Here is a 27467-nt window from a genome sequence, read left to right on the forward strand (position 1 = left end):
ATAATTGTATAAGCAAAAAATTAATTAAATTAATGTTAATGCAACTCATTCTACAGGAGGTCGATTAACAATGTTTATATGTAGGTATGCTGTATGCCATCGAGTGTTTTTAGCCAACTATCAAAGTTGCTAGTCACTTGCTAGCTATCATTCTTTATCGTAAAGTGACAAAATAGTTTTACTTGAGGACGCTGTTATCGCACAGCTTCATATCAGCTATAGTTAGGGAACTTAATATAGTATGTATATATTGTTTGTTTTTTCTCAAGCGCATGCGCATAAAATAACACATATCATAAGGGGGTAACATATCAGCTAACTTAAACTATGTGATACTAGCGTCCTCAAGGAAGTTAGAGTCATGATTCATGAGGTGAGTTAGGTAGGTGTAGTTAGATTTGGCTATAAAGTTAGAAGTACAGTAGTAGTGCTGGTATTGGCTATTATTGCTATTGGAGTTAATAATTATCATATCATCGACGAGTGGAATAAGTAATAACTCGATAAAGTAATTACACTTGGATGATGAACTGCTCCAATTGCAAGAAGACTTTTGATTTGCAAGAACGGCTCCCTTGGCTCCTTCTGTGTGGGCATCCTGTCTGCCAACTCTGCAATACTACATCGAATGGAGATGGAGTCATGTGCCAACAGTTAATAATTAATACATAGCATTATATTTGATTAATTATATTATCTATTGACTATGCCATAAATATTAAATTAGTATAGATAATCCAAGTAACAAATTATAATATACTTGATAATAGCTAGTAATTAATAATTATTTATCATTAAAACCCTTCCTCCTTATTTATCGTGATTTTAGGTGCTCCGTTTGTCAAGGAAAGGCTTTGACCTACGATCATTATCGTATAGGATGTTTATTCACTAAAGGTTATGCTCCAATAAGCCTAAAAAAAGAGAAGAGTCTCGTTGACAACACCTTGTTCTGTTCTGAACATCCTAAGTCAGTCGTTCATTATGTTGATGAAGAGGACTCTCAATTCATTTGCGCGGACTGCATTCCAGAAAAGGATCTCTCTTTAGAGGAAACAATGATTGTTCCCTTGGAACAGGTCAATAAGAGCAAATATTCAGAGCTGGAGGACATAATAAAGGATATCAATGTCTATAAAGAGTCTCTACCCCGAAGAAAGGGTAACACTTATTTTGAAACTACGATTGATAAAGAGTTCCTTGAAGCACATTCCGTTATGCAAGTCAAGAGAGTGAAAACTCATTTAATGATGAAGGAGCAAAACCCAGTTTTGCGAGTCCTCAATGAAATAACCATATCTGCTAACTTTATGCAAACTTCTGGAGGTATTCCAGAAAGTGGGTTTGCCTACAAAATCATTGATGTTGCTAAAAGTACAATTCCCAGTTCGGATCGAATCTCTCTTGATCGGAAACCTCCCTTTCTCTCTATAGAAATATCTGAGCCACAAATTAAGGTTAATCATAATCTACATGATTATATTTCTGCGAGTGATGATGAGCCTACGTCGTCTCAAATGGGCGTTAAAACAGGGGATCGCGTTTATATAATCCATATCAAAACACCTTCATCTATCTTTGTGCGTCGTATACAAGACGGAAATAAGTTCATAGAAATGAGTACAAGCATATCCTCAAATATTTCAAATGAAGGTCTTGATGATTTTATGAAATTGAATAACTATTACATATAACGTTTCTTTTCCTTACTTATTAGGTGTCAAAAACGTGAAAGAGGGGGGAATTTATGCATTAAACAGTAATGGAGTCTGGTACAGGTATAATAAGACTCAATATTAATTTATCAGAGTAATATAAATATATAATTATGCGTAACAATTCATACAGGGTCATGGTAGTCAACTGTAGGAGTGATATGCCCAAAGTACGAGTAATTTTTATGGATACTGGTGAAACAAACTTCATATACATCGATTTACTTCGTTCTTTCCTAAGCACAAATGAGTTCCAATCGAAACCACCGTTAATTAATGCAATTTCATTATCTTGCTCAAAGGATTGCAGATACCAGAAAGACCAATTAGAACAGTTTACGCAAATTACTCGACCCGGCACAAGCTTCACCTATTGGATTGATCATATCGAGGGAGATGATCCTAATGAATTTGATCTGCTTTTTATCGGAAAAGATGGTTGTTTGAACTCACTACGTGATGTTTGTATTCAACAAAAGATTCTTAACTTCAAAAACATTTATGCGAGTGTAAGTCTTATGAGTAACTCCCATAATTTTTGAATTTGTGTCATTTTCTTTTCTTTTTTTAATTTAGAATGGTCCAGTCATTCCTAAGAAAAGAATTTTCTGGAATGTAAGCGAATATTTACAGATTTTTATTTATTTATTTATTTATACTTGTTTAAAACTATAGACAACAGAAGTTCCGGACTGTGTGTCAGTTGAATCAGATGAGACACATAAATCTAAAAATCGCAGTGCTAGGACTAGAAGAACTCCGAATAACTTTGATAAAAAAGGAGGGAAAAAACCTCAAAAGAAAAAAAGTGGTAAAGAAACCCCAAGGGATTCAGAGAAAAATAACAATTATAATAACGTCAAATCATTTCAAATTTAAATGATAAAGTAATTATGATAATTTTTTATAATATATTATGTTTTGCTCATTTTCTCATTTCTGGAAGAGATGTTGACAGAAAAATAGGCAAATGCAGTAATAATGAAGAAGAAAATCCGTCTATAGTCATTGATATTCTAATCCAATTGTCCAAATATATACTTAGCTCATCTTTGTTCTCTGATGAAAATCCCCTTAGTATGCATGACTCTTAAAGTTCTTCCTCAGAGAGTGAGGCTAAGCCCTCTCTATAAAATAAATTCACTTTAGTAACTGTGGATCAAATCAGTTATCTTGTAATGAGAAGAGAAAAGTAAAAAGGCTATTTGACCTTTTCATCATGGTTAAATAGTCAATACTTAGTTACCTGGCAATGGCCTTATCTACTTGATTAAGTATGGCACTGTACTGCTGTAATGATTTTCTAATGAATCCGAACGAAATGTTTGTTTGACCGTGTACTTTAGCTAAACACCGTAAGTAAATATTATCAAGATTCATGAGCGAATAAGTTCCTTTAGGATATTGGAAGGCATGATTAGAGTTTATGAGAAGGAAAATATCAGGTCTCTGACCATTTGCCATTCTTTGTTCGATAGCTATGAGATTTTTTAGAGAGGAAAGTCCTTTGTAGCATAGATGACGAGATAAATTGCTTTGGAACTCTCGAACAACTGCATGGAAATATTTCTCTTTGAGCGAATGGTGTTCCAAAAGGTATTCTTTTTTAATTTGATTTGTCCAGTAATGCGATGAAAGAAGTTTTTTGGGAAAGGCCAGAGCTAATGGAAAAGCAATATTCTGGGCAAATGGAAGTGTAGAAATGATAAGGACTGGTAGGACTCTGAGAAAGTCTGATGGAAAAGTAATATATAACTGCAGTTCCTTTCTGGTCAAGCTTTGACAATCTGAAATGAGGGCTTTGGTGATTTCATTACTTAAGCTATTGTACAGACTACCTCTGTCCCAGTTGTTTGAATGAGAAAGGTGTGAATGGACTTGCCAATACTTTTTTCCATCTTTTATGAGTGACTTTGATCCTGTAGAGAATAAACTAAGGATCTGACTTAGCTTTCCATCCTTTGTTAAGTCCTTAATCTTATTATCCAGAATATAACGAATATGGGACCAGGAAAATGGCATAATGAGCAATATTATTTGCAATTAAAGAACTGGTATACTATTTAGAAGGAGTTGCAGTAGCAATAATAGAGCTCGATTGTAGGCTTGTAAGCACAATTTTATCATCCTAATTCAATGCTTGAAAATGTCGATAAAAGCATGGAAATCCTTGAGTCCGACCGTCATTTGAATATTAATCCATATTTATACATTTTTATTATTAAATAAATAATATCTCCGTTTATATATGTTATAATATATTTTCATGGGTCTCTGTTTCTGTCGTTGTTATTTTTAGAACATTTTCTTTAAGGTAATAGTATAATGTTATTTAATATTTTGCCAATATATAATTACATTAGTTATATGATATTAATACCAACATCTAATTGAAAACTTTTTACGTACGGATATATATGATGAAAGGAATTTTAATTTTTATCGTTTTGAAGACACGTATTGTTAAGGTCCAACATTAAATTATCATATCTAATAGTAATAACTTATTACTAATAAGTAATAACAATAAAAACGTCACTAATAGACAACAGTTTTTATTATAAAAACAACGTGGGAACTGCATCATACGTTAAAATTTTGTTAAGAAAATAAAATATAGAGCTAGGTGACAATAAGGATTTTAACTATTGATCTGATCTAAAAGAAGTTCAATACAACCTTTGTGTTTGGTCTACTCGTAGATTGTGTGTTACAATTTATAACTTATAAGATAACTGATCTATATATAGGCGATGGTTAAGATCCAGCCAGACCCTGAAAATCAGCATAGTTAATTTATAGCTGTTTCGGCGGAACACTTTCCGCCATACATACCAAAATTAACAGCTGAAGACAATGGAACAATCTCTTGCACACCTCGTTACGTCATAGTTATTTAGGATTCACTTTTTCATTTATTTCATACATTATATTACTATAATTTATGAAAGCGTAGTGGAAAGAAGGAATAAGTGATGGATGGATTGAACTCTAGCGACACCATTATAATGCGTCACATGAGTAACATATTCTCTATATAGCATTGATAAAATAATATCATTCATTATTGTGCGAAAGGCAGATGGAAACAAACACGTTTCTCTATTCGAACAGGAATTTCAAAAATTATATTCCATGACATAATAATATGCAAGATGTTTGAGTTGACTCATAAAATAAAACTATTTTTCTTTTTAAAGGCATTATGTTAATACATACATATTAGGATAAAGTTAAAATATATATTTTTATATTTATTTGTACGTCATTTTACATAATGAAAAAATAAAGAGTAGCCACAGATTCTGTAGATAAGTAAAAAAAATAATAATAATATATTTAAAAAAAAAATAGTTCCTTTATTTTACACTTTAAAGACAGCAGATAGAATATTTATTTATTCATTTATACTATAAATCGGTTTTTATCTTTCATTTTTTAGTGTGTGATTTTGTTTATAAAAAGACCTAAAAGTTAAGCAATATTTGATGGATTTTATATATATTGTGTTATTATATATATATATTTTCCATTAACAAGTGGAACAACTATACGAAAGTTCATTGTCATTAAGTTGTTGATTTTTCCCCGTCTTTGCATTCAAAAATGTCTTAAAATAGTATATCAGATGAAAAACTTCCAGACCAAGAGACTGCATCTTCAACGGGACGAAGGACTTGATCTTCTCCTGCCACCTCTCCATCTTTTTTGGAAGTGATGTTCCCAGAGGAGGATTCGCTGGCCCCTCGACTTAAAGAGGGTGGACGACGTGATACTCCCAATTGAAATGGAGCTTCACTCATTTGTATTTTGCTGGGTGTGTAACTTCCTAATCCGCCACTGCCACCTATGGAAATTAATCATTTAATTAACTCATTTTAAAAATGATTGTAAATATATAAAAAATATATTACCAAATTTGGACTGAGACGTTTCTTCCGAAAGGGAAGACTCAAAGGATGGATACTCAAACACTTCTTCTAAACTCGAACTAAAGCTGATGTATAGCTGCAAATAAATAAACAGATGCAATAAATATCGGGGGTAGATATTTCTTAAAATTGAGTCTGGCTGACTCTTTAACTAATTATCTTCTATTTACATGAATAAATTATTGTTACAGTGAAATAATTAAAATTTAAAATATGTATGTATTTGAAAGGCCATATTGGGGACAAATTAAAATTATAAACTATAGTTATAGTTTTCTTGGGTTTCTCAACTCATCCCATAAATTTGAAATCAAGGTATTTAATTGACTAGTAATGGAGTCTAGTATTACTCCAAACTAAAAAAAAAACAATCATCGGCTTTAGTAGTAAAATAGAACTCGCCCGAAATATTTTTTGCAGAATTCGACTTAACGTGAAGAACTCTAAAACATTCGTGTAAAAATTTATGATATCACTACTTAAAAGGATAGAAAAAAATACTAACGATCCATTTTCACTATATTAAAAGTTGTAATTATATTAAAAAAGAAGAAACCACAAGGGATAACGTGAGGAAATTATCGAAAACTTGGAACTACGAAACATGGGGGGGGGGTGAATATCACCTTTTCTTCTTGGAAAAGATTGATGTATTTTAACTCCCCACGAATATTCAATTACTACTGCAACAACAATTACCTTTTTCTCAGATTGTTTGTGGGATGCCCGTGATCGAAGAGAGGATTTTCCTGAAATAATATTTCCACCCACAAAGATAATAGAGCAGGGAGAGGGTGGCCGACTTAATTCTTCTTCGTCTTCATCTTCTGAATTTAATTTAATTCCAGTCCCGTCGTCGTCCGTCGATTCATCAGATATCACGGAATCGAGGATGATAACGCCAGACTGAGGCTGAAATGGGAAAAAATAAAATGAGATAATTTATTTTTGTATTATTTATTTTTAAGTCGTCGGAGTATCGCAAATTTTGAAATTTATAACCCGCCCCCAAAATTCGGTCAAAGTTTTGCTTTCTTCTGATTTAAAAAGATTCACCGTTGATGCCACTGTGAATAATCAGAACTACATCACAACTGAACATCCATACAATGGCTCAGGTTCAGTGAGAATGTATTCAGAGCAAAAGATCCAGCCGGAACCATAGTCTTAGACGTTGTGGAGTCTGCCATCCCATTTTGTGGAAAGAAAGAGCGGCTCAATGCAGATGCTTACATCGAACTTTTCGATAAGAAAGTGCTACCTTGGTCCAGAAAAAAGTTCGGGGATAACTTTGTTTTCACTCAAGGATCCGTGTCATCGCACAGCTAAGACCCAGGCCTTCCTGAGAGACAATTTTCCGGCCTTTTGGGACATCTACATGTGTCCACCCTCCTCTCCAGATGCAAAACCCTTGGGCTACTCCATAAAAGTTGTGTCAATCACTATTTTCATATGATTTTGTTAAATAAATGTCCCCACAAAAGCTCTCTTTTAAATTTTACTCTCGAAGAATAGAAAAAAATAAAATGTGTACTACTACATAAGATGAGCCCTATATTTAACTTAAATATATGTCTATTTTAATAAATTGCCCATAAATATTTTCCTCATAATGAAATCACCTTTCAAATTATTTACTTTGTGTGCCAGTAAAGTTTTTTATCAGGATTTTCTATCCTTCAGCAATTAATACAACAATTAGTCACAGAAAAGACGGATTTGCCACTCTCAACCGTTATGTCAAGACACTAAATATGTATGACATTTAAAGTATATATATATATAAAACTGAACTACTAATTCAGTAATTCTATAAATTTTTTTTTTTTTTTTTTTTTTTTGAGGGAGCACCTTATTTTGGGTTAAAGATTTATGGATTTAAACTTCTTTTTAATGATACTACACTACCTATAGCTCTAGACAATGCACTGTATAGTCCCGGTTGAGAATCACTTTACTAAGCACTGGTAACCCCCGAACACTAAGTCTACCCACGCATCACTAAATTGTAGAGAAGTGAAAATGGGCCCATTTTTAAGTGCGCCGGGATATAATTGTACAAGTTACAACTATAATACAAATATAATAACTTGTACCATTAAAAATGCGCATATTTTCACATCTCTACCAATATGTATGCATTTACATGAATGCAAGGCCTTTAAAAGAGGGAAGTAAACAGCAACGTGCATTTAAGAGGAGGTTAAGGAGGGCTGATGCATGCATCAATGCACCACCAGGGATTTCTCTATATCAATGTTATGTATATAACGTTTGTAATTACGCCTTTATTAAATCGTTCCAACTAACAGAGTGTATGAATAGTAGCAATCATAATAAAGAAAGTACCTATCTGATTTTTTTTTTGATGTGAAGTACACACACATCAAACTTTCTCCTACCACCACAAAAAAATACACTTAAATATTCATACACAACTCACGCCGCCCGGACATGGATATCATCACGGGAGTCTTATTTATTAATATATGACATGGTTATGCTAAGTGCAACAGCTACTGTAACTCATAGCCAGAAAAATCAATTCAAAATCTGAGGATTTGGAATTGCTCAAATTATAATAAAACCTCTCCCAAAAAGAAGATGCAAACGGGAGAGAAAATAAAAAAGTGAAATTTTACTTCTATTGAATGGATTTGAAAGATAACTATTTTTAATAAACACAAAAAATAATATAATATAAGATAGACTGTGGTTTTGAAGAACCAAAAAACTTCCTCTTACAAAAAAAAAGATATATATGTAGTAGGAGTGAGGAGAATATTCTTCCTATTTCTTTACCCTTGATAAAACAAAGAGACTATTCATAGAACAAACAGTAAGTCTCTAATACTGCATCTCAAAACATGTAATAAAATGTATCAAGGATATATCGACTTGACGGATAATTCATGCATCATAAGTACAATGATATAAATTGTGTGCAAGAGTCATAATGAGTTCCATGAGGCCATTGCCTTTAGAAAAAAAAAAAAGGGAGGGGAACTAAATTATTGTGTAAATGAGCAATATATGAATCAAAGGGATTCATTAGAAGTCGCAATAGAATCTTCTCAAATATATTTATAAGTAGGCTAACTATAATCAAACGCAAAAAATATATTCATATTCACCTTTGACAATGTTTTCCTTTTCGAAAAATCCAATCCGTCATTTTCAATGTGGGAAACGTCTTTTTTGGAATTGATAAAGTTAAAAACCAGTGTATTTTTTCCTTCATTCCTCTGTTTCCAACTATCTCGGAATGTAATGTTTTTACTCTCCACCAGAGATTGGGAATGCTTGCTCTTGGATCCTCCCCCCACCCCGTCAGAAATAAGCCTCCCAGTCTCTCCCAATATCCCAGAATCCTCTGATTGTTTATCTACACTATGTATTTCAGACTGCTTTGTTGTAGCAACAACAGGAGTAGGGGCTTCATAGCGAGAATGAATGGATTGAAGAGAAGATATTCCTCCTGTGAAGTCCACTACATCCTCTTCTTGCTCTTCCTTACTACTAGTCAGTGAGCCGCCACGACTGCTACTCCATTTAGGATTACAACTACTGCTGTTGTTGTGATTATTATTTAATTCTTTTTTAACTTCCTTGAGAACAATGGACTTGAATTCACACATTTCCTTGGGTTGAGAGGAATCACCAGAACTACCAATTGTAGAGGACTTGGTGGACACTCTAGATCCACTGTTTGAAGAAGAAGAAGAGGAGCTAGATAACGAAAATTTATTGGCGATGGGTTTGTTGTTGGATGTAGTAGTCACATTTGACGGAGCAGGATTATTACTTAAAACATTTTTAGTTGTCTTATCACTGACTAATAACACTTCCGGCTCCTGGATTTTGTTTTTCTGATTTCGTTCGCTAACAGAGGTGTCACTGTTCTTATTGCTAGTATTATTATTACTTCTTGTAATTGGACGGATCACACCAATTTGTTTAGGAGGAAGCTCCAAATGATTTTTGGAGGATGATGCATTATTAGTAAAGCTGGTACCCACTTTTAGAGGATTAGAAGAAGTCTTGTGTTGTTTAAGAGGATCCTCTGACCTTTCAACAATTCGAGATGGCAGTACTTTGCCAACATTTTTAGCTGGTAATGCAGGAGGAGTTTCTTCTTGTTTAGAGGATACAATAACTCTAGAGGAAGATGCAGCAGAAACGACACTGTTTGGACTAGAAGAGGAGGTTTTGGATTCGAATAACTTTCGAGTTTGTTTAACAATGTCTTGAGCAGGCAGCTCCTTGGTTTTCTTGTCCCTGACAATCACTCTCTCAGGTATAAGTGCTTTGGTAGCATTAAGATCAAGTGCGGCTCTATGAGTCACTTTAGGTGGTAAAGGTGGTGGGTGATCCGCGGGCAATCGATTTCGACTTAAAACTTCCACACTTTTACATCGCTTCATAGAGTCTCTGGATCTGATATAATGCGAAGTGGAGCTAGATGATTTTTTTTGGTGTGGATTGTTAATGTGACTTTGTCTGGGAAGCCAGGTTCTTCTAGGAAGAAGTGGAGGTTCCTCCTCGTCTTTTTCTAGAAAATCCTCAAGACTTGCCGTTCTGCGAAGATTATTAAAATGTGTAGATCGTAGTGCAGCACTCATGTAGCGGGATTTAAGTCTGGACACAAATCCAGGTCCGTAGCGAAGTTCTTCAGTGGATGATGTAGAAGAAGAGGTTCCGTCGTCGCTATCGAGAGAAGAGGATGAAGCCTTAGGAAGGCGTGATTTATCCATCAAGATCAGGCTCTCTTCTTGGTCTGTGACCACAATGGCTGGGGAAGCAAGGATCATCCCCGAGAGTATAGAATTGAAAGAAGAAGTAGAGGAGGATTTTAATTCACTATCAATAATGGAATACCCTGATAATTTATTTCTTTTAAGTAGAGGATGCAGTGTACTAAGGGACTTGCCCCTTGTCGATGATCCTGATTTACTGTAGGATCTACCCACACCACTTGAAGAAATATTCTTTGTCACTCGTAAAGAAGGAGAAGAAGAAGGAGAGGAGGAGGGTACTAAGAACTCGCGAGTCCTCTCTTCCTCTGGTGAAAAAATAAACTGACGGTCTTCCCGGGAAATATGGCAAGCGTCATTGCCCTTACGTTCATGTAAATTCATGTCTACCTCCGCACCCTCCTCCGCCTTTTCTTGTTCTTCTTTAGCTCGAGCGCGTTGCTGCTGTCTACTACTACCCTCCTGCTCACCCTCAGCAGGATCCGCGCTCTTCGACTGTTCCTCTCTCCTCCTTTTACTACAATTAGCACTACTAACTTCTTTTTCTACATTGCGATCTATTGCTCCCCCAACCTGCTTTTCAACCATCAATATAGAGGAATCAGCTCTGCTCCTACAGCTACTAACGACCAGCAATTCCTTCTTTGCTGGTTCATGTTGACTACTACTTGGCCTCTTACTGTAAAAAAAAAAAAAAAAATAGATTAACTAAGCAAGACACAAACAAAGTTATAGCAATATTATTTACAGATGGGCTGATCCCGGAGATGGCTCCTTCTTCTCGTTAGACTCTAAAAGTTCAGCAATCACAGAAGCATTTGGATCCACGGTTTTAGCCAATGCATTTCGACGTAGCAATAACTCCTTTTTCCAGGGTGGTAAGGAACATGAAGAGGACGAGGAAATCCCACTCATGTTATTCTTCATGATCTGTAAATAAGTACAAAATGAAAAATCATGCATCAATATTTTAAACAATGGTTGTTAAGTTAGCTATAGATAATATTATATACGAATATATGTATTTAGAAAATAATATGTGTAACATAAATTCTTTAAAAATATGCAGGGAAACGAACAACAAATCATTGTACCTGGGCCAGACAGGTCTAAAGGCGTTATTGTTCTTGGTAGTTGCTCCTATCATTTCTTGTTTGAATCTATATATGTATAGTTGGTATATTTTATAACCATATATGTAGTAACCCCTTCACAAAGAAAAGTCCTTTTTCAAGCAATACTAATAGGGGGAAGAGAGGGAGGCAACGAACCCAAAGGAAATCATCATGGACCTTCATTCATCTTTTAGCTATGACAATTTAACTTACTCTTTGAAAAGAGTAGGAAATTAATATTTTGATCATATTACTAATACTGAAATACAATAGTACGTTACAGCAGCAAGAAAAAACCTCCAGCTCTAAGTAACTTACCTACTATTTAGTACTATTCAACACTTATCATCTCTGAAGGTCAGGTTTAGGTATACAAATTCAAGGTGTAGGTAACCTTATACATACATACATTTTGAATTGGACATATTGAATTACACAGGGGAGAGACGCATATTTATTATATATTTAGAAGTTCTATCTAAATAATATGTATATATTTATAGATATCCATCGATATATTTAAAACTTTTAACTTTCTCCTTCCCTGATAAAATTATGTTATTACTCATTGATTTATTATAGATTGAAAGGCAATTTTATCGAATCAGATGTTTGCAAACACTACTACTCAATACTCATCATTACCTACCAGTTAATGATGATAGTTGTAGGTCTAGTTTGCAAACAATATATTATGCACATACAATAATAGAGTCAGCTGTGGAGCTGAGAGAAACTATAATTATTTAACCATAGGCCATCAAGAACTATTCTGTAAAAACTCTCATCTACGATTATGTTAAGTATAGGGCCCCCCATGATTCCAATTCTCCAACAATTTACATTTACGCTTAGAGTATTGAATATATAATCTCGAAATCTCGCACGGCCCAAGATATCTTTAAAAAAAAATTGCTTTACGGCAACACAATATTTCTGAGCCAGGCCAGATCAAATTCAGCAACGGAAAGTGGCTAATCTTATGTACATTTAACTATCATTAATTTCAGAAAAAAATAATTTTCTTTATAATGAGCCGTACCAGGGCTCTCTGTGGCCAAAACTACGCCCATGGCTAGCATTTTGGTCATTTTCAGTATGACACCTTGTACCCACAACAGTAACAAGGCTAAAGTCTGGGCCAACCGTACAATCATCAAGGACATACATAAACATGGGGAAAATTTTAAAAAACGAAGCCAACTCTCAAAATATAATTCTGTGGACGCCCCTGATTGGGTACCAAGTAAAGAGATTTCAGAGAATCATCAGGGCCCTCAAGGCCAATGGCCGTAATATCGAGGTCTTCGACCAATGAGGAACGCCAACATTTAGGCTCTCAAGGACAATATCAGTAGGACATGGGAAGGCGCTTGCTATAAAATTGGAGAGCACTTTACAGTTTATAGAAAATAATTGCTTACTTTTCGGTGATTTAAAAATAATCAATTTTTGAAAATGGCAAACTCTGCTTTTCCCAATGGTGTAAATAAAGGTTAAGGCAGAATTGAAATTATGGCTCACCCTTTATATTATGTTATATGATGTTTTAACGCTTGCAATCGACAATGTTCAGCTTCCTTATCGATATTGATAGTTGCAAAAAAAAATATTTTCGATAATTAATAATCGAAAATATGAAGAGTCGAAATGACGAAAACAGAAATATTGAAAATTAACTGGAGGAAGATCTAATCAGGTGACCTGACTAATAAAGGAACTAAATAAAGTCAATTTAGAGAGCTACTACCATAGGCTTCGATAGCTTACGCATGATATCGTAGATAGTCTCATATTCATGAAGATAAAGGTAACACTCTAGCAAACATTGGAATGCTCAAAATTAGCATATAGATAGCTAAAATATGCCAAAATTTGAAGGATAGTTTATTTATATCTCGCGTTCAAATACTGACTAAAAAATTAATAACTAATTATATACTAACAATTGAATGCCTAACTCGAAAAAATAATAGTAGAAGTAGGAGTGAAGTAATGGCTAAATAATGCTGACATATAGTCACTAAAACGCTGTTAAACATGATGGTTCTTTGGTGGTATTGTTCTGTATTCTACATAATTCCATCGGAAAACAGCTTCCTAATTCTTTGATCGTGTTGCAGACTGAAAGTCTCAAGAAAAAGTAATCCATTTGGTGCCAACGTCGTTAACTTTATAGTATCTTGCAACCTTTACCCCAAAAGATGAATTGGAAAAAAAGGACCCAAATCAGTTGGTAATTTGCCAATTCTTTCCAACTATGAAATTACTATTCAATAATTGTTGAAAATGGATCACAGACTAGCAATAGCTAATTCTAATTCAACAAATCAATGTTATTTCATTAACGATAAAGCGGATACATGGACGGCTGACAACAAAATACAGTGACACTTTTGGAGTAAGTGAGGTAATATCGAGCCAAATACTGGAATTATTAAATGATTAGTATTGTTGGGAATTATTCACAGCTACACACGTCGTTACCTTTATTGTATAACGCAGTCCTTCCTCCAAAAAGAAACAAGGGGAGGCCCTAAATCAGTTGGTAGTAAGCAAATTCGGGACCAATTCTTCCCAACTATGGAAGTATCATTCAATCATTGTAGGAAATGTTAATTCAAATTCAACCAATCAACTTTGATCAAAACACAGATGGGAGGAAAAAAGCAGAAAAATCGATAGCTGAAAACAAAAGAGTGTACACTTGTATTTTGTTAAGGTTGTACCGTGTGCAAAGAAGTTTGCATAATTTGAAATAATAAAGTTTGGTTAACAGTTGTTACAATTTTGAACATGTTCTTATTGTATTGTTAGCAATTTTGGATTTTGTTCCATTTTCGAGAATATTGCAAAACATTATGCAGTACCTAGAGGCTACAAGTAGTGTTGTGTAGGTCCTTACATAGGAGAGTGGCCCAGTTCAGTTCCACTTGCAGGCCCTCAAACTTAGAAAAGATAACGTCATTGAGGGTTTAAAAAAATAAAATTCTATTATATAATCGAAGAGAAGGCGAGAGCGAGACATGTGGTATTACTGAATTAAGACCTTTGTTAATGTCAGCTGCCTATTATATGATTTTAGGGAGAGAGAATTAATTACTGCTATAAAGAGGAGAACCTTCAACAATTAAATATCTTTAGTGCAGGGAAAATATCATAATTATATTCAGTCCAGGGCTTGACAACTTCCTGGATCACCTGAATATAGGCATTGGAGTCAATTCTTGGGCCATTGACAGGAAAAAAGTGGGTTGGCATGACTTTACCATCTGATGAGATGACACTAAAATTAATAACCGAGACTGGAAACTTGGTATACGTGACTCCTTCTACTTCCTCTATTGACCCATCAAACCACCTGTTGTAAGACGGATCCATGGTAAAAAGCTTGTTATCTGAGAGTAAGATAAACCCACATCGGCGTAGAGTAAATCAACAATTCGTTGCCTTTGGTGTCGCTTCTTCGACATCTTTAGAGCAACTGCCACGTGTTAACCACTTTTGAAAGCTTCAAGACTCCAATGATGCCATGAGAAGAGTATTAAACTATTTTAGGCTTAAAAATCTAATTACTTAAGTGAAAAGTGCATTATAATGAAAACATGAATATTTTTTGCAAGATATCTGTAATATCCTTCATACATAAATGGCTTAATAAACCATCAATATTTATAGGAAACATTCGAAAAGTAAACAGTTAAGAGGCAGTCCCACAGACTTAAGGACTGATAAGACCAGTCCTAAGCCTGTATTGGACCGACACAACATTAGCTATGAGTACTTGGAGTATTTCCATACAACAACAACAATTTTTCTAATCTCGTTTCATTTGCGCAGTACATGGAATTCATGGAATCATGACTAATTGTAATTCATACATATTATACGTCCTGCATACAATTAATTGGTCTCTTATGTCATAACTCTTGTAATAATGACACAAAATCAAATCAAATGGAATATTCTACGTTTATCTCTCACTCGAGCTAATTAACCAGTGTAAATAGTACGTATTTATATATTAATTATTATTACTAAAAACTAATAACTATAAAAAGAAAACATAATATTATATTTTTGATCACTTCCGGATGGATTTAATTGTTTAATCCTTCTTACTTAAAAAATAGTATTGAAGGTCTGTTACCTCATAAAAATAAGTGCCATATTACTCAACATATATTATTTATAATATTTTCCTGAATGAATTGGATCGGATAGCAGCACCATTTATTATTATATACATATTTTTCTTTTATTAGCAATAAAGGGGTCAAGAACCTCTAAGAACTTAGATGTTCAATCAACAAAAATGTATACAATTAATTTGACAAAAAAATTAACAAACATGATATTATAAGATTACATTTGTAGTTATATTCTTTTTTTTTTTTTTTTTTTTTTAGTCTTAAGGGAAATAGTTTCTACTTGGTGGGAACTAGCAGATTCATGTTTGATCTACTAGAATAGCCACAAGGGCGCCCTCTATCCAGTCAATACCTGAGAGGAACTCAACTTTTAAACATTAAGAGGAAGTCAATTCAAATGACTCATTGATATCCCTTTCTTGTAAAATAAACTTTACTTCGAGTTTGGATTTTTCACATTTCATGATACTTTTAGTTAGAATTATAGTTTAAAATCCTTTTGATTTCTCACACCATACTAGCGCTTTGCATCTGCTGACACGTTTTACAGGACTTAAACAGTTATAATCCAGGGTGTGCCCTTATCGGTCTGACGGTTCCGGTTCTTGACCCGCTAGAACCGGAACTGACAAATTCGAACCGAGATCGCAATATATTGCTTATCGGTATCGGTTCTTGTGCTTTTGTTCCAGTATAGGATAAATAATGAAAAAACAATATACATATATAATAAAAAATAAATTAACTTTAATCAAAAAATCAATTTCCTGAGTTTTGCAATGATTTTTTTTTACGTGGCCAGGGTGATAAAGTTGTATCTGAGTTCCAAATAGCTAAGGGCTTCTTTTACATCTGGAAAAGTGGTTTTAGGCACTAGAGGGTGTAAATAAAAGAGAGACGTGGTGGGGAAGATTATGGATCCAGGTCCGCTACGAAGCTTGTTGGGGCTATATAATATACCTCAAGCTTTACTATGCCAAGGTCCCCCTACACCAATATATTTTAGCTGAGAAATGTCTTTTGGATTCTCAAGAAAAAATCATCATCGACTATCTATAAAAGGATAAAACTATTAAATGTGCATATTATTTATCGTTCTTGGACCGTTTGAAACCCGAGCTTCAAGAAAAACGTCCATGATTGGCCCACAAAAAAAAGTTATTTTCCATCATGACAATGCACCAGTTTCACACCTCAGCTTTCGTGGTGGCAAAATTAATGAAAATAGGGTTCCAAATCGAGGTACCCACTCTACAAGTAATCTCACTCACCTTCATTCTCCTATCATCCATCACGATATCATGGATTTTATCATTATTTTTGGAGTAGTAACCTCAATAGAGTGTCCAGAACGTTCAGCGTCACTTGTGCCCATATGGCCACTCCGAAAATTTTTAAACCACTTATAAACTGATCTAATTGAAGGTACAGAGTCCCCATAATTTTTATCAAGCTTATTTTTAGTCTCTTGACGCGTTTTGCCTTTCATCAAGTAATGTTTAATCAACACACAAACTTTCATTCCATTCATATCTGCTCACAGCTAATTTAATGACACATCATGACAGCTAAGCTGCTCTTCTCCCAATAGAACTACACACTTCTTTTGAGCTTTTTATGCCAGGTGTTACAGGCCAGTTAAATATCAAAGTTCTTAGTTAAAATAGTTGATTGACAACAGGTAAAACACAAGAAAGCTCTTCAATATATCTAAAGGCTTTATTCGTCCATCCATTTTACAAAGCAATATACATTTTTTAATTGGGCTCTAAAGATTTCTTCCGATAGCCGCCATTCTCCCTCCTTCAACGTTTCCGAAAAGAAAAGTCTATGACTTTTCCTGCAAATCCAAACATCCTAAAAACTTTGTCCCAAGCCTGCTGAAATCCATTGTTATCACAAATCTGAAAAAATATGTAACTGTGTGTCCAGTTTTCCACATTTAAAGGGACATAAATTTTCCTATAAATTTCTCATACAATTAAATAATTGCATAGCAAAGACTTGGTGTCCATATGAGCTTGTAAATTTCTGCACACTCCATCCCCAACACTTTTTAAAGATGTAAAAATGTTTATTATATTTCTTGTCCTTCCTTCTCTCTCAAGCTGGCACAATGCATTTTAAAAAAGGGTACTACTCATTTCTAAATTTGTAAAAACTTCTTTTAAAGTTGATTTGAAAAGCAGATCTTCGTATTTCTGGAGGTAGGCTTAAGTTAAAAGATGTTTGCATTCGTCTGACAATGGGGAACTGCAGCTTATTAAGTAGTTTAGCTACTTGATATTCAATATATTTATTAGGACCCTCATCTTTGTGTACCGCTAGCAGGTAATGATGGCTCAGGATATTCTTCAAAACAATTTTTTTACAACAGCCCTTTCTGCGGCTCCAAAACTCATTATTATTCTTTTACCTCCCAGCTCATTGCTTCCACCCTTACAAAAATAGGGAGACCTCCATTTTTTAATTCTAGATCCAGTTAAAAAATATCTTAAACCTAATACTAGTTAGGAATAAACATATAATAAACAAATCTATATTTGGTTATAATAATAAAAGCCAATAGGGTGGCTTCATTTATGAATAATATATGACTCATTATATTTTGAAATCTTATCATAAGATTATGTCGAATTGAAGGGGAGGGGAATTAACATACTGCAAAAGGTGAGATGTAGTAGGTTATCTTATCTTTTAGTCATCATATCACTGTTCTCTTCAACTCAATTCCTTGAAATACGATGTTTGCTTTCTAGCAATTCAATAGATAAGATTGTATAATATTTTTATTTTAGAAGCAATCAAATTCGGGAAGATATTATGTCAACAAAGAATAAGGAAAGTTAGGAGAAATCATATAATGACAAATGTATCCTTGGTTGTTATAATAATAGTCAATAAGGGTTGCTTCATTTATGAATAATATATGAGTCGTTATATTTTGGAATGTTATCATTTGAGATCCCCAAATTTATCTGCATTTTAACAGCTATTTTTAGGTAAAAAAGTATTCACTTATTAGAGTAAAGGGAAGATTGAGTGCGAAAATTGAGGAAGAAAAGAAGAGGAAAGGATGAATCCATTAGCGCAATTGATTATAAAGGAAAAGTACTCGGATATTCAAAAATATATTATATCCGAAGGTGAAAATCCAGTGTGGAATCAACATGGCAACCCAAACATTTTGAAGAATGTTTACGAGGAGAGAAAGAATAATGCTCATGACGTTTAATTAGATAAGCTACAGTCAACTATGACAAGGGAGGAGAGGCAGAAGAAAATAAAAAAGGACATTAGCAAAAATTATTCCGATGACAATCCTCAATTCTACTCTGAGTCAAACAAGGACTTACAATTATAACTCCGTAACAAATCCACAAGATTACACTCCGTCTTTTATGAGCACACACAAAAACGTTAAAACTGGTTTTGAATAGGATTGAATCTATTTAGGAAAATATGACAACTACTCAGGAATTAAATAAGAACGAAAATTGCTAAGGAAAAGAAAATTCCTTTTTTATACAATCGATTACAAATTAACGGGCCAGCTAAAAAACACACTGGATTTACATGTATGATAATATCCATCTTGGCACCAAAGCTATTTAGATTTTTTCAATCCGTTTTTTCTCAATAGATATAAACGGGCATTCAGCCAGATTTCTTTTCAATATTTTTTTATTCATTCGAAGTGAAAGATAATCTTTTTAGATTGACCATTCCTAAGATAGTACACCCCTCAGTACTCATTAAGGAGTTCGTTGCCCAATGGCGGCGATAGAGGGTACTCAAGCATCCCCAGAAAAAGAAACATTTTTTAACACGTTCACAAAAGTCAATAAATATAATTTAACGTATTGATTGACAATTCATTTAACTAATGACAAATTCAGAATGCCTATACAGTGTACATTGTTCACTATATGCTCTCTAGAGAAATGTGCCTTCACTAACAAGGGCAAACAAATAGTAGACCTGAGCTTGTTTTCATATACAATTAAATAGAAGATACCAAATCATAATAAAGGATTGGGCAGGCTTGAATCTTCCCGAGAAGAGCTTGAATCTGTTTGCTTATAACTAGTTATCAATTATGGTGATTATTTCATTAATTATTTTGTAAAAATTTCCAATCCATTTTGTGTAATTAAAAATATGATTGTATATTAAACCAAGATTTTATTGTTGAAAAGATGGTTTTTGACAACATTTGCCTCCAAAATATACCTCAAGACAATATGGTACTCAAATACGTTGTTTTTAACAAAGGCTGGCTTAGCTGGAATATAGTGTTACAAATAATTGTATATTCTGTTTCGCATGCAGTCATTTTCTGAATAAAAATTTAAGGGATCAACATGAGCCTGCGTTTATAGACACCGGATTTTCTAACTGGAGAAAGGGTATTTAAATTTTAAAGAGTGACAAGGAAAGCCAAAGAAAGACAAGTTTCGTATGGAATAATGGAGGAAATTTAAAATCAAAGAATATCAAGGATCCACTAAGCACAATTTGTTGGATAGAGACACTCAATGCTGTTTAAAAAAAACAGAAGTTATATCGGAGCTTAAGTTGAAGCTCTTCGCTATCCAGGTTGGCAAGGCCTCATAGAGAGAATGAATAATCTTCAAATAAGGGAAATTTCTTGGAACTTATGAATGTTATCCGCAAATTTGATAAAACCGTCACTCAAAAGGGAAAATATAGTCACCACGACATTCAGAATGAAATATTTCATGTGAAGGCAACTATCCTATGAAGACAAGTCCGTTGTGAGGTGAAAGACGCTGAACATTTTGCTCTTCTAGTCGATGAATGTAAAGACATCTCTAAAAAAGAACAAATCTCAATAGTATTTCGTTATTTACATCCAGGGCCTGGAGAAATACGTAAAGAGTTTCTACAGAAGGCCTTGACGCTGATTCTCTTTTATCATCAATAGAACTCACTCTTAGCCAATTTTATATTGATATAAATCGTTGTGTTCGGTAGTTTTATGATGGAGCTTCTCTTATGTCAGGATCAAATAATGGCGTTCATGAGAAATTTAGGAAGGAAGTTCCTCAAGTGATATATATTGTTATGCACACAGACTCAATTTAGTCCTGCTAGATTGTTTTCGTAATGTGAGGCTTGCAAACGTTTTTTTTTTTTTTTTGATATCGTTGGAGTGCTATGAAAGTTCTTTTCCCTCATGTAGTTTTCGAACTATTTAAAGCAAAACAGAACAGAAGGATCTTAAACCAACATGCCCATGATTGAATTTAAGAGACTGAGTGATACAAGGTGAACATGTCAATATCAAGATGAAAGACAGAATTACGGCAAAACAAGTAACATTAAGAAGAAACGTGGAAGGATCAAATGTGCGAAGAAGAGCAGAGTCAAAGGCTATAATGTCTCTTATTATTGATGAACAATTTATTTTGTAGCTTATTCTTTTTGAAGAGGTTCTTAGGACACCTAAGTTCATGTCGGATCAGCTACAAGGATCTAATTTTGACCTTACAGGAGTTGATGATTTGGCGCATTCTGATATGAATACACTATCGGAAAAAGAACACAGGAAGAATGGGAAAACAATGTATTAGCATTTCTAAAGATTTTTTCCATCTCATGCACCCTTACAGAGATGTTTTTATCGATTTATTTAAGCAAATTGCCATTTCTCTAACCCTTCTTGTAACATCAGTTAACAGAGAAAAAAAGTTTTTATGCCTTGAGAGACTAAAAAGCTAATTGAGAATTAGCAGTGGGGATAATCGTGATTTGGCTATGCCATCAATAGTTGTATTTAGAGCAAGGATTATTGATAATGACCAAATTATAGACGAATTATACTTATGTAAATAAATATTTACTTAGAAAAAAAAATTAGTCAATTTTTTTTTGTGTGTGTTGTCTTATACTTATTAAAGCAATATAATATTGAAATAAAAACTTTATACGTTTATATATTTTCTTATTGTTGCTTTACATGAAACATATAAAATGTTTATTAGCAGAAAATCTCACTTATAGTAAGCATCCCTCTAGTATTCCATGGCACTCCTATCAAAAATTTGCTATCGCCACCACTGTCGGTGGGACCAAGATTTGAACTTATGTGCCTGAAACAAAGTATTTGCTGTGCAAGCATTGCAACTTTAGCGCTACAGCCGATAGGAAGTATGCCCTAGAACAGTATGGACAGTGCACCAGTTACAAGAAGAATGTATATTTAAACAAAAACGGATACAAAGCTACACAGAGGGTGCTCAACGTCATCCCATCCAACGATACAACCGATGACATCTTCAATACCGACCTTGGTCTCTAAAATACCCCTCTTGCAAAGATCAACAACAGAAGAATTCAAAGACTTCTTGGAAAAGTACTCTAAGAAGACGATGCCTAACCGCAAAAGATAATAATTTAATGAACAAGGACCTGCTTGATTTAGATATTTCATTTACAGAGTGCGACAGGGAAATTTTAAGCGATCAAGAAGCAAAAAGAAAACATTAACAACTTTTTACTAGAAAAGTATAATGAAAAAATGTGATTGAAAAAACTTTTAGCAATCAATCTTGGCAAGAATTATTCAATATGACCGCCTCAAGCCTTTATTTCACCCTCCACACGAGGTCTGAACTTGGGGCAGGTTGACAAAATATAATCGGCAGACATGTTGGCACCTTGCTTATTGATGCTGGCCTTAAGCTCTTGCAGATTTCTGTGTGATGTCTTCCCAACCTTGCCCTCTAAGACGCTCCACACACTGAAGTCAAGGGGATTGAGACCAGGAGTGGGAGAGGGCGAGAAGGTCTTGTCCCAAAAAGTGCTCCTTGTATAAGTTCTGTGTTTTCAAGGCACTGTGGCACCGTCTTGGTTCCACACATAGTTGTTCTCAGGATAGTTAGCCTTCAGCCAGGCAAGATTTTCTACGTCAGTACATTACAGTAGGCCTCAGCCCCGATTTTCTCATTGGGCTTGAGGAAGAAGGGGTCCATTTTCTTTCCATCAGAGGGCACGACTCCCATGTATATTTTTAGGATCGGATGTTTTGTCCTGAAGGTGTCCTAAACTTCCTTAGATGCTGCTGCTATAAATATGTCGTTTCTGCGGTTCAAAACCAAGTCGACTGTGAGGATCTTCACAGTCGACAGATAACTCTTCAAGTAATTAAGGTATTTTTTGCATCTCTCAAGCCTAAAGGCCTTCATCCTGTCTTGGAGTCCTAACAAGTCTCATAAGGTCGAAGTCGTCATGAACTGCCCTCCTGATGGTGATATCGTCCACATTGAACTCATCACCCAAACGGGGCATTGATGATGTTGGATCATGGCCTCCAAGGACTTGAAAAATGTTTCATCTCTCTTTAAAGAATTTCATCCACTTACTGCATTTCTTTTTACTCCTTTCCCATTCTTCTCGGCTACTGTGATGTGCCAGACTGTCCTCACGGCCACGCCTTTTTTATTCATTTTTTGTCCGATTTTATTCAAATCAAAACAATAACCCAGAAAAACAACACATGTATCGGAACATTGCTTAAGATGCCACCTGAAACCTTAATTACCTCAAAAAATTAATTTTAATGAGGCGGAAAGTTTCCCTGTCGCACTCTGTATGTATTTTTTTTTTTAGCAGAATACGTCCTATTTGACCAGATTTATTCGCATTTTCGGCCTATTTCTGCATTTTTGAGTTTTTTGTTAGCATTTGTATTTGCATACTTAGCTCCATTATGCATTATTTGGACATCACAAGTTATCATAATAAAAATCAATATTATGTCAAAATTAAGGAGAGGGGAATTAACAAACTGCTAAAGATGAGAGGCATTAGGTTTTCTTATCTTTTAGTCATCATATCACTGTTTTCTTCAACTCTATTCCTTGAAATACGATGTTTGCTTTCTAGCAATTCAATAGATAAGATTGTATAACATTTTTATTTTAGAAGCTATCAAATTTTGGAAGATATTATTATGTCAACGACGAAAAAGAGGCCAGTTAGAGGTAGTTAGCTAGTAATATAGAAGATTAGTTTGTCAAGTAACTGAGTAATAACAATTATCGACCACTCCTTTGTCTAATTCAATTATCGAAGATAAATAAAAATTTGAAAGTTGTTTAATTTAGTGCAATTATTATAACATTTATCTACGAGCTGTTGTTGACTCAGAACTATATTATAGTATGACGTAGATACTTATTTTACATTATCCGTCAATAAGCTTTTTAGAGATGAATGAATCAATAAATTAGTTGTTTTTTCACATAAGGATATAGATCCTATTATAATGTATATAACATATTATTAGCAATACAACAATGATGGATCAAGTTACTTTTAAATTTTTACAAAAAAAAATCAACTTTATTTTAATAACAATAGCTTTTATTAATGATATATTTATTGACTTAATGCGGTGTGTGTATCATGTTATAAAATAACGCGGAGTCTTTGTAAATCACTAAATTGTTAATTCCAACCCTTCAGTTTTTATGTACAAACGGGGCATTAACATTATAATTTATGTAATTGGAAGTACAAAGAGCGTAACATTTCCTACGTGAGAAATCACGTAACCTCAACTCTTAAAAAACAAAAAACAACGTGTAGCTAAATTTTTCATACAACAAATCAAATAGAACGGCTGCGTTTGAGTCGAGCATAAAACTCCGTTGTATTTTATCAGCCGGGGCGTAGAAAGGACTATATTTCTTTTCATTTTCATTTTTTGAAAAAAAATTTCAAAAATCTAAAGCTATTAACAAAAAAATTTTAAAAATTAAATATCAAATATTAATTTTTTTGAAAAAAAAAATCACAAAAATTATCATCTATTTGGAAAAGTTTTCTAAAATTAATTTTCAAATAATTAAGTTTTGAGAGAAATTTCAAAAATCCATAGCTATTCAAAGAAAATTAATTTTTTTTTTTAAATATTACATTTTTTTAAGAAAAATTTCAAAAATCCATAGCTATTTATAGACAATTAACTTTTTTGGAAAATAAATAATAAAAATGATTTTTTTAAAAATTAAAATCATATAATCAAATTTCCAAAAAAGTGGAAATTTTTGTTCCTGACAAAGGAAAAATTATCGATTGGGGAAAAAATTTAAATGGAGAAACAGAAAACTATTAAAGGAAGGATTTTTCCTCGGACGAAGGAAAAATTGGGAACAAAAAGCGAGAGGATATACTTTTCTAAAAAAAAGGTCACTCAACAAATCCTGTGGCGGAGGGAAAAATTTAATTTTTGAAAAACAAATTTTTATTAGTATAAGAAACCACCCAAAAAAAAAAATGTATATATTTAAATTCCTGCGGATGCCCCACATTAGATGCCTACTACATAAGATATTTCATACATTTTTAATGGGAGTCTTTAAACATAGCTTAATGTGATAATATGTTGTCCTATTATATTACTCCACGCTATATCTTATCCTTCACCAAGGTTTTATAAACCTTAAGTACACTTAGTACCTTAGTAGTTACTTTCTAAGTAAACAATATAATTAATGATTACACGTCTATAATACAAAAAAAAGGAATTGCTAATATTATATTTGTAATTACTTTATTTCACATATTATCATGTGGTTTATTGGTTTAACAAAAATATACAGGAAGCATTTAAAAAAGAAGTCCATGATTCTATTAAAAAAATAAGAAAAGAGCCTCAAGGAGTTTAAAAGTTGGAGTAAGTTGCATCCTTTAAAGGATGGATTATAATGACATATATTATGAATGAGGTCATTAATTCTAAGGATTAGAATATTAATTAATTCATGAGAAGAAGGAGCAGTCAAGCAAAAGTTCATAAGGAAGTGGGAAGAATAAAATGAAAAAACACAAAAAACGGAAGTAGTTTTATTTACTTATCATTACCGAGTTTAAATCCTAGAAATAAAGATAGCCCTTAGTCTTTTACGGAAATCATTAAGTGTTGGATTTTGGTTGGAAAATGTTAGACCGTTATAATTTTTGTAAGACATGGCCCGAAATACAGAGTGCGGCCGTTTTTTAACAACAACTTTGAGCGCATGCGCAGTTAGGAAATTGTTAGAAAAAAGTATTTGACCGGCGATACCACGTTAACACATACATATACGGTATATTTTGTTGTCAGCTATCAATTTTTTAGCTTCTTTTCTCCTAATCAGTGTTCTGAACAATGATTGGTTGAATAATAGTTCCACATTTGGTAAGAATGGTCTCATTGCCAACTGATTTAAGACCTTCATTCGGGTTGTTTTTGGGGAAAAGGTTGCGTGATAAAATAAGAGAACCGACGTGTTTGGTTTCAGCTTTAAAAAGTGGCATCGACCAACGAAGTAATTATTCCACAATCGTGGAAAGGGCAGAGTGCCCTTGTTGCGACCAGCGTGGGACAAGACAATTGTCTGATAGAAAACTTCTTAAACCAAGATAGGTCCTTTATCTGGAGAGTCTGGAGGTGAATAAGATTCTGCTCCATGCCACACTGCAAAGTAAACATTGACCTGGTAGTCTTATTTGTTTTTTTTTTCTTTGCTGGACCCATTGTTTCGCCTCCAAGCTCACCGGTCTTCAACTCCATGGACTTCTCTATGCGGTGTGCAGTTGAGCGACACAACAACATATCCTCTTGCAAGACAAAATCAGAGCAGGCTCCGGAATGAATTCTGGAATCTCTCAACAAGACCTGTTCCCCTTTCCGAGTTAGATTCTAGCCCCGTTATTGACGCCAAAGATGATTATATTGAATAAGGATATTTTTTTATTTGTTCAACTTTTATTTGGTATTGGTTTTTATTAAAATCGGAAGATAAGTTTTGGAGAAAATCCATCTTTTTTAAAAATTGTGTTGGTTGTTAAATAGAGGCTGCACCCTGTATATGAGCCTAGAAAAAAATCCCTTAACACAAAACCGGAAAAAAAATCGGTGTTGGATCGAGTCTAAACACTAATATTATCATTCTATTAAGCACTCAAAGACTAAGCCTCTATAAATTTTTGATAGGGGTAGCAAAACAAAAAAGTAAAAGCTGTGAGTTCTGTAATAGAATATAATTTGATGGCACCCTCCTATCAAAGTTTTTAAGTTTGATGAAAGGGATATTATGTATTAATTAATAATTATTCGTTTAAGAGAGAAATGAACATTTGATAAGGGTCTATGGCAAATCTAGGGTGTCTCTTTTCTTTCTTTTTCTAAATTTGAATTTAATTTCAAATCCATTTTTGAGATATTTCGAATGACTATTTTTTAATAAAAATAGAAAATCTTGATCACTTTTATCCTTATTTTTACAATCAAGCGCGAAGCCTAAGGCAATTGTCCACCATGAATCCGATACTGCCTCAGTGACACAAAATACTTTTAACTTTTCTCCTTGAAAATTTTTGAACCATTGTTTAAATAGTCCAAAACGGCCAATTTATATTTAGAGTAGTTTTGTGTTTGTTTTATGCTAATATTTTGTATATTCAGAGAATAGAAGAAGAAAGACTAAAGAAAATTGAGAATATGAATGATTTTAAAAATCCTAAGAATTTTTGATTGCATATTTAACCGTAAATTTTAAAAATCACTCAGTGTATTTATTCAATTAGGGGGGCACCTATCATAATAATAATCAATTAAAATATAATAGTCTCACAATATTCCTACATTTGGTCTGTAAGAGATATATTGTTGTAATAAGAATCCTTGAGCATCATTAAAGACTAAAATGTATCTCCCTTCCACATAATTTTCTTAATTTATCCATGCACATTAAGCATTATATTTATAATTGACGTTATTAGGATA

General features: G+C 33.7%; 3 protein-coding genes across 6 annotated transcripts in view; 1 reads left to right on the plus strand and 2 right to left on the minus strand.

Moving 5' to 3' along the window:
* The first annotated feature begins 346 nt into the window (after window positions 1-346).
* LOC121125374 (uncharacterized) lies at window positions 347-2709 on the plus strand. 2 transcript variants are annotated; one of them, XM_071889527.1, is made up of 6 exons: window positions 347-773; window positions 830-1653; window positions 1718-1778; window positions 1849-2224; window positions 2292-2330; window positions 2391-2709. In XM_071889527.1, exons 2-6 carry the CDS (start codon window positions 1059-1061, stop codon window positions 2592-2594), a joined length of 1275 nt encoding a protein of 424 aa, XP_071745628.1. In that variant the 5' UTR covers window positions 347-773; window positions 830-1058; the 3' UTR covers window positions 2595-2709. The 2 variants fall into 2 exon arrangements, with proteins under 2 accessions (XP_071745628.1, XP_040576510.1); XM_040720576.2 differs by having other exon boundaries at window positions 349-653.
* A 248-nt stretch (window positions 2710-2957) lies between these two features.
* Window positions 2958-3884, minus strand: LOC121125395 (LETM1 domain-containing protein 1). The gene is made up of 2 exons (XM_040720593.2): window positions 3554-3884; window positions 2958-3502 (listed from the first exon to the last, which is right to left on the minus strand). The coding sequence occupies exons 1-2, from the start codon at window positions 3735-3737 to the stop codon at window positions 2958-2960; spliced, it is 729 nt and encodes a 242-aa protein (XP_040576527.1). The 5' UTR covers window positions 3738-3884.
* A 1053-nt stretch (window positions 3885-4937) lies between these two features.
* The window catches only part of bif (protein phosphatase 1-binding protein bifocal), a 33008-nt gene continuing 10478 nt past the window's right edge, over window positions 4938-27467 (minus strand). For 2 of the 3 annotated variants that reach the window (XM_040720521.2, XM_040720528.2), the window contains exons 2-6: window positions 11150-11331; window positions 8782-11080; window positions 6347-6559; window positions 5630-5723; window positions 4938-5562 (exon numbers count right to left, since the gene is read on the minus strand). In XM_040720521.2, coding sequence (XP_040576455.1) covers window positions 5327-5562; window positions 5630-5723; window positions 6347-6559; window positions 8782-11080; window positions 11150-11331 — 3024 coding nt within the window. In that variant the 3' untranslated portion in view covers window positions 4938-5326. Of the gene's footprint in view, window positions 5563-5629; window positions 5724-6346; window positions 6560-8781; window positions 11081-11149; window positions 11332-14003; window positions 14202-27467 lie in introns of all 3 variants that reach the window. The other variant, XM_071889186.1, reaches the window with a different exon arrangement.

The sequence above is a fragment of the Lepeophtheirus salmonis genome, chromosome 1 (genome assembly GCF_016086655.4).
Source record: "Lepeophtheirus salmonis chromosome 1, UVic_Lsal_1.4, whole genome shotgun sequence".
Lineage (NCBI taxonomy): Eukaryota > Metazoa > Arthropoda > Copepoda > Siphonostomatoida > Caligidae > Lepeophtheirus > Lepeophtheirus salmonis.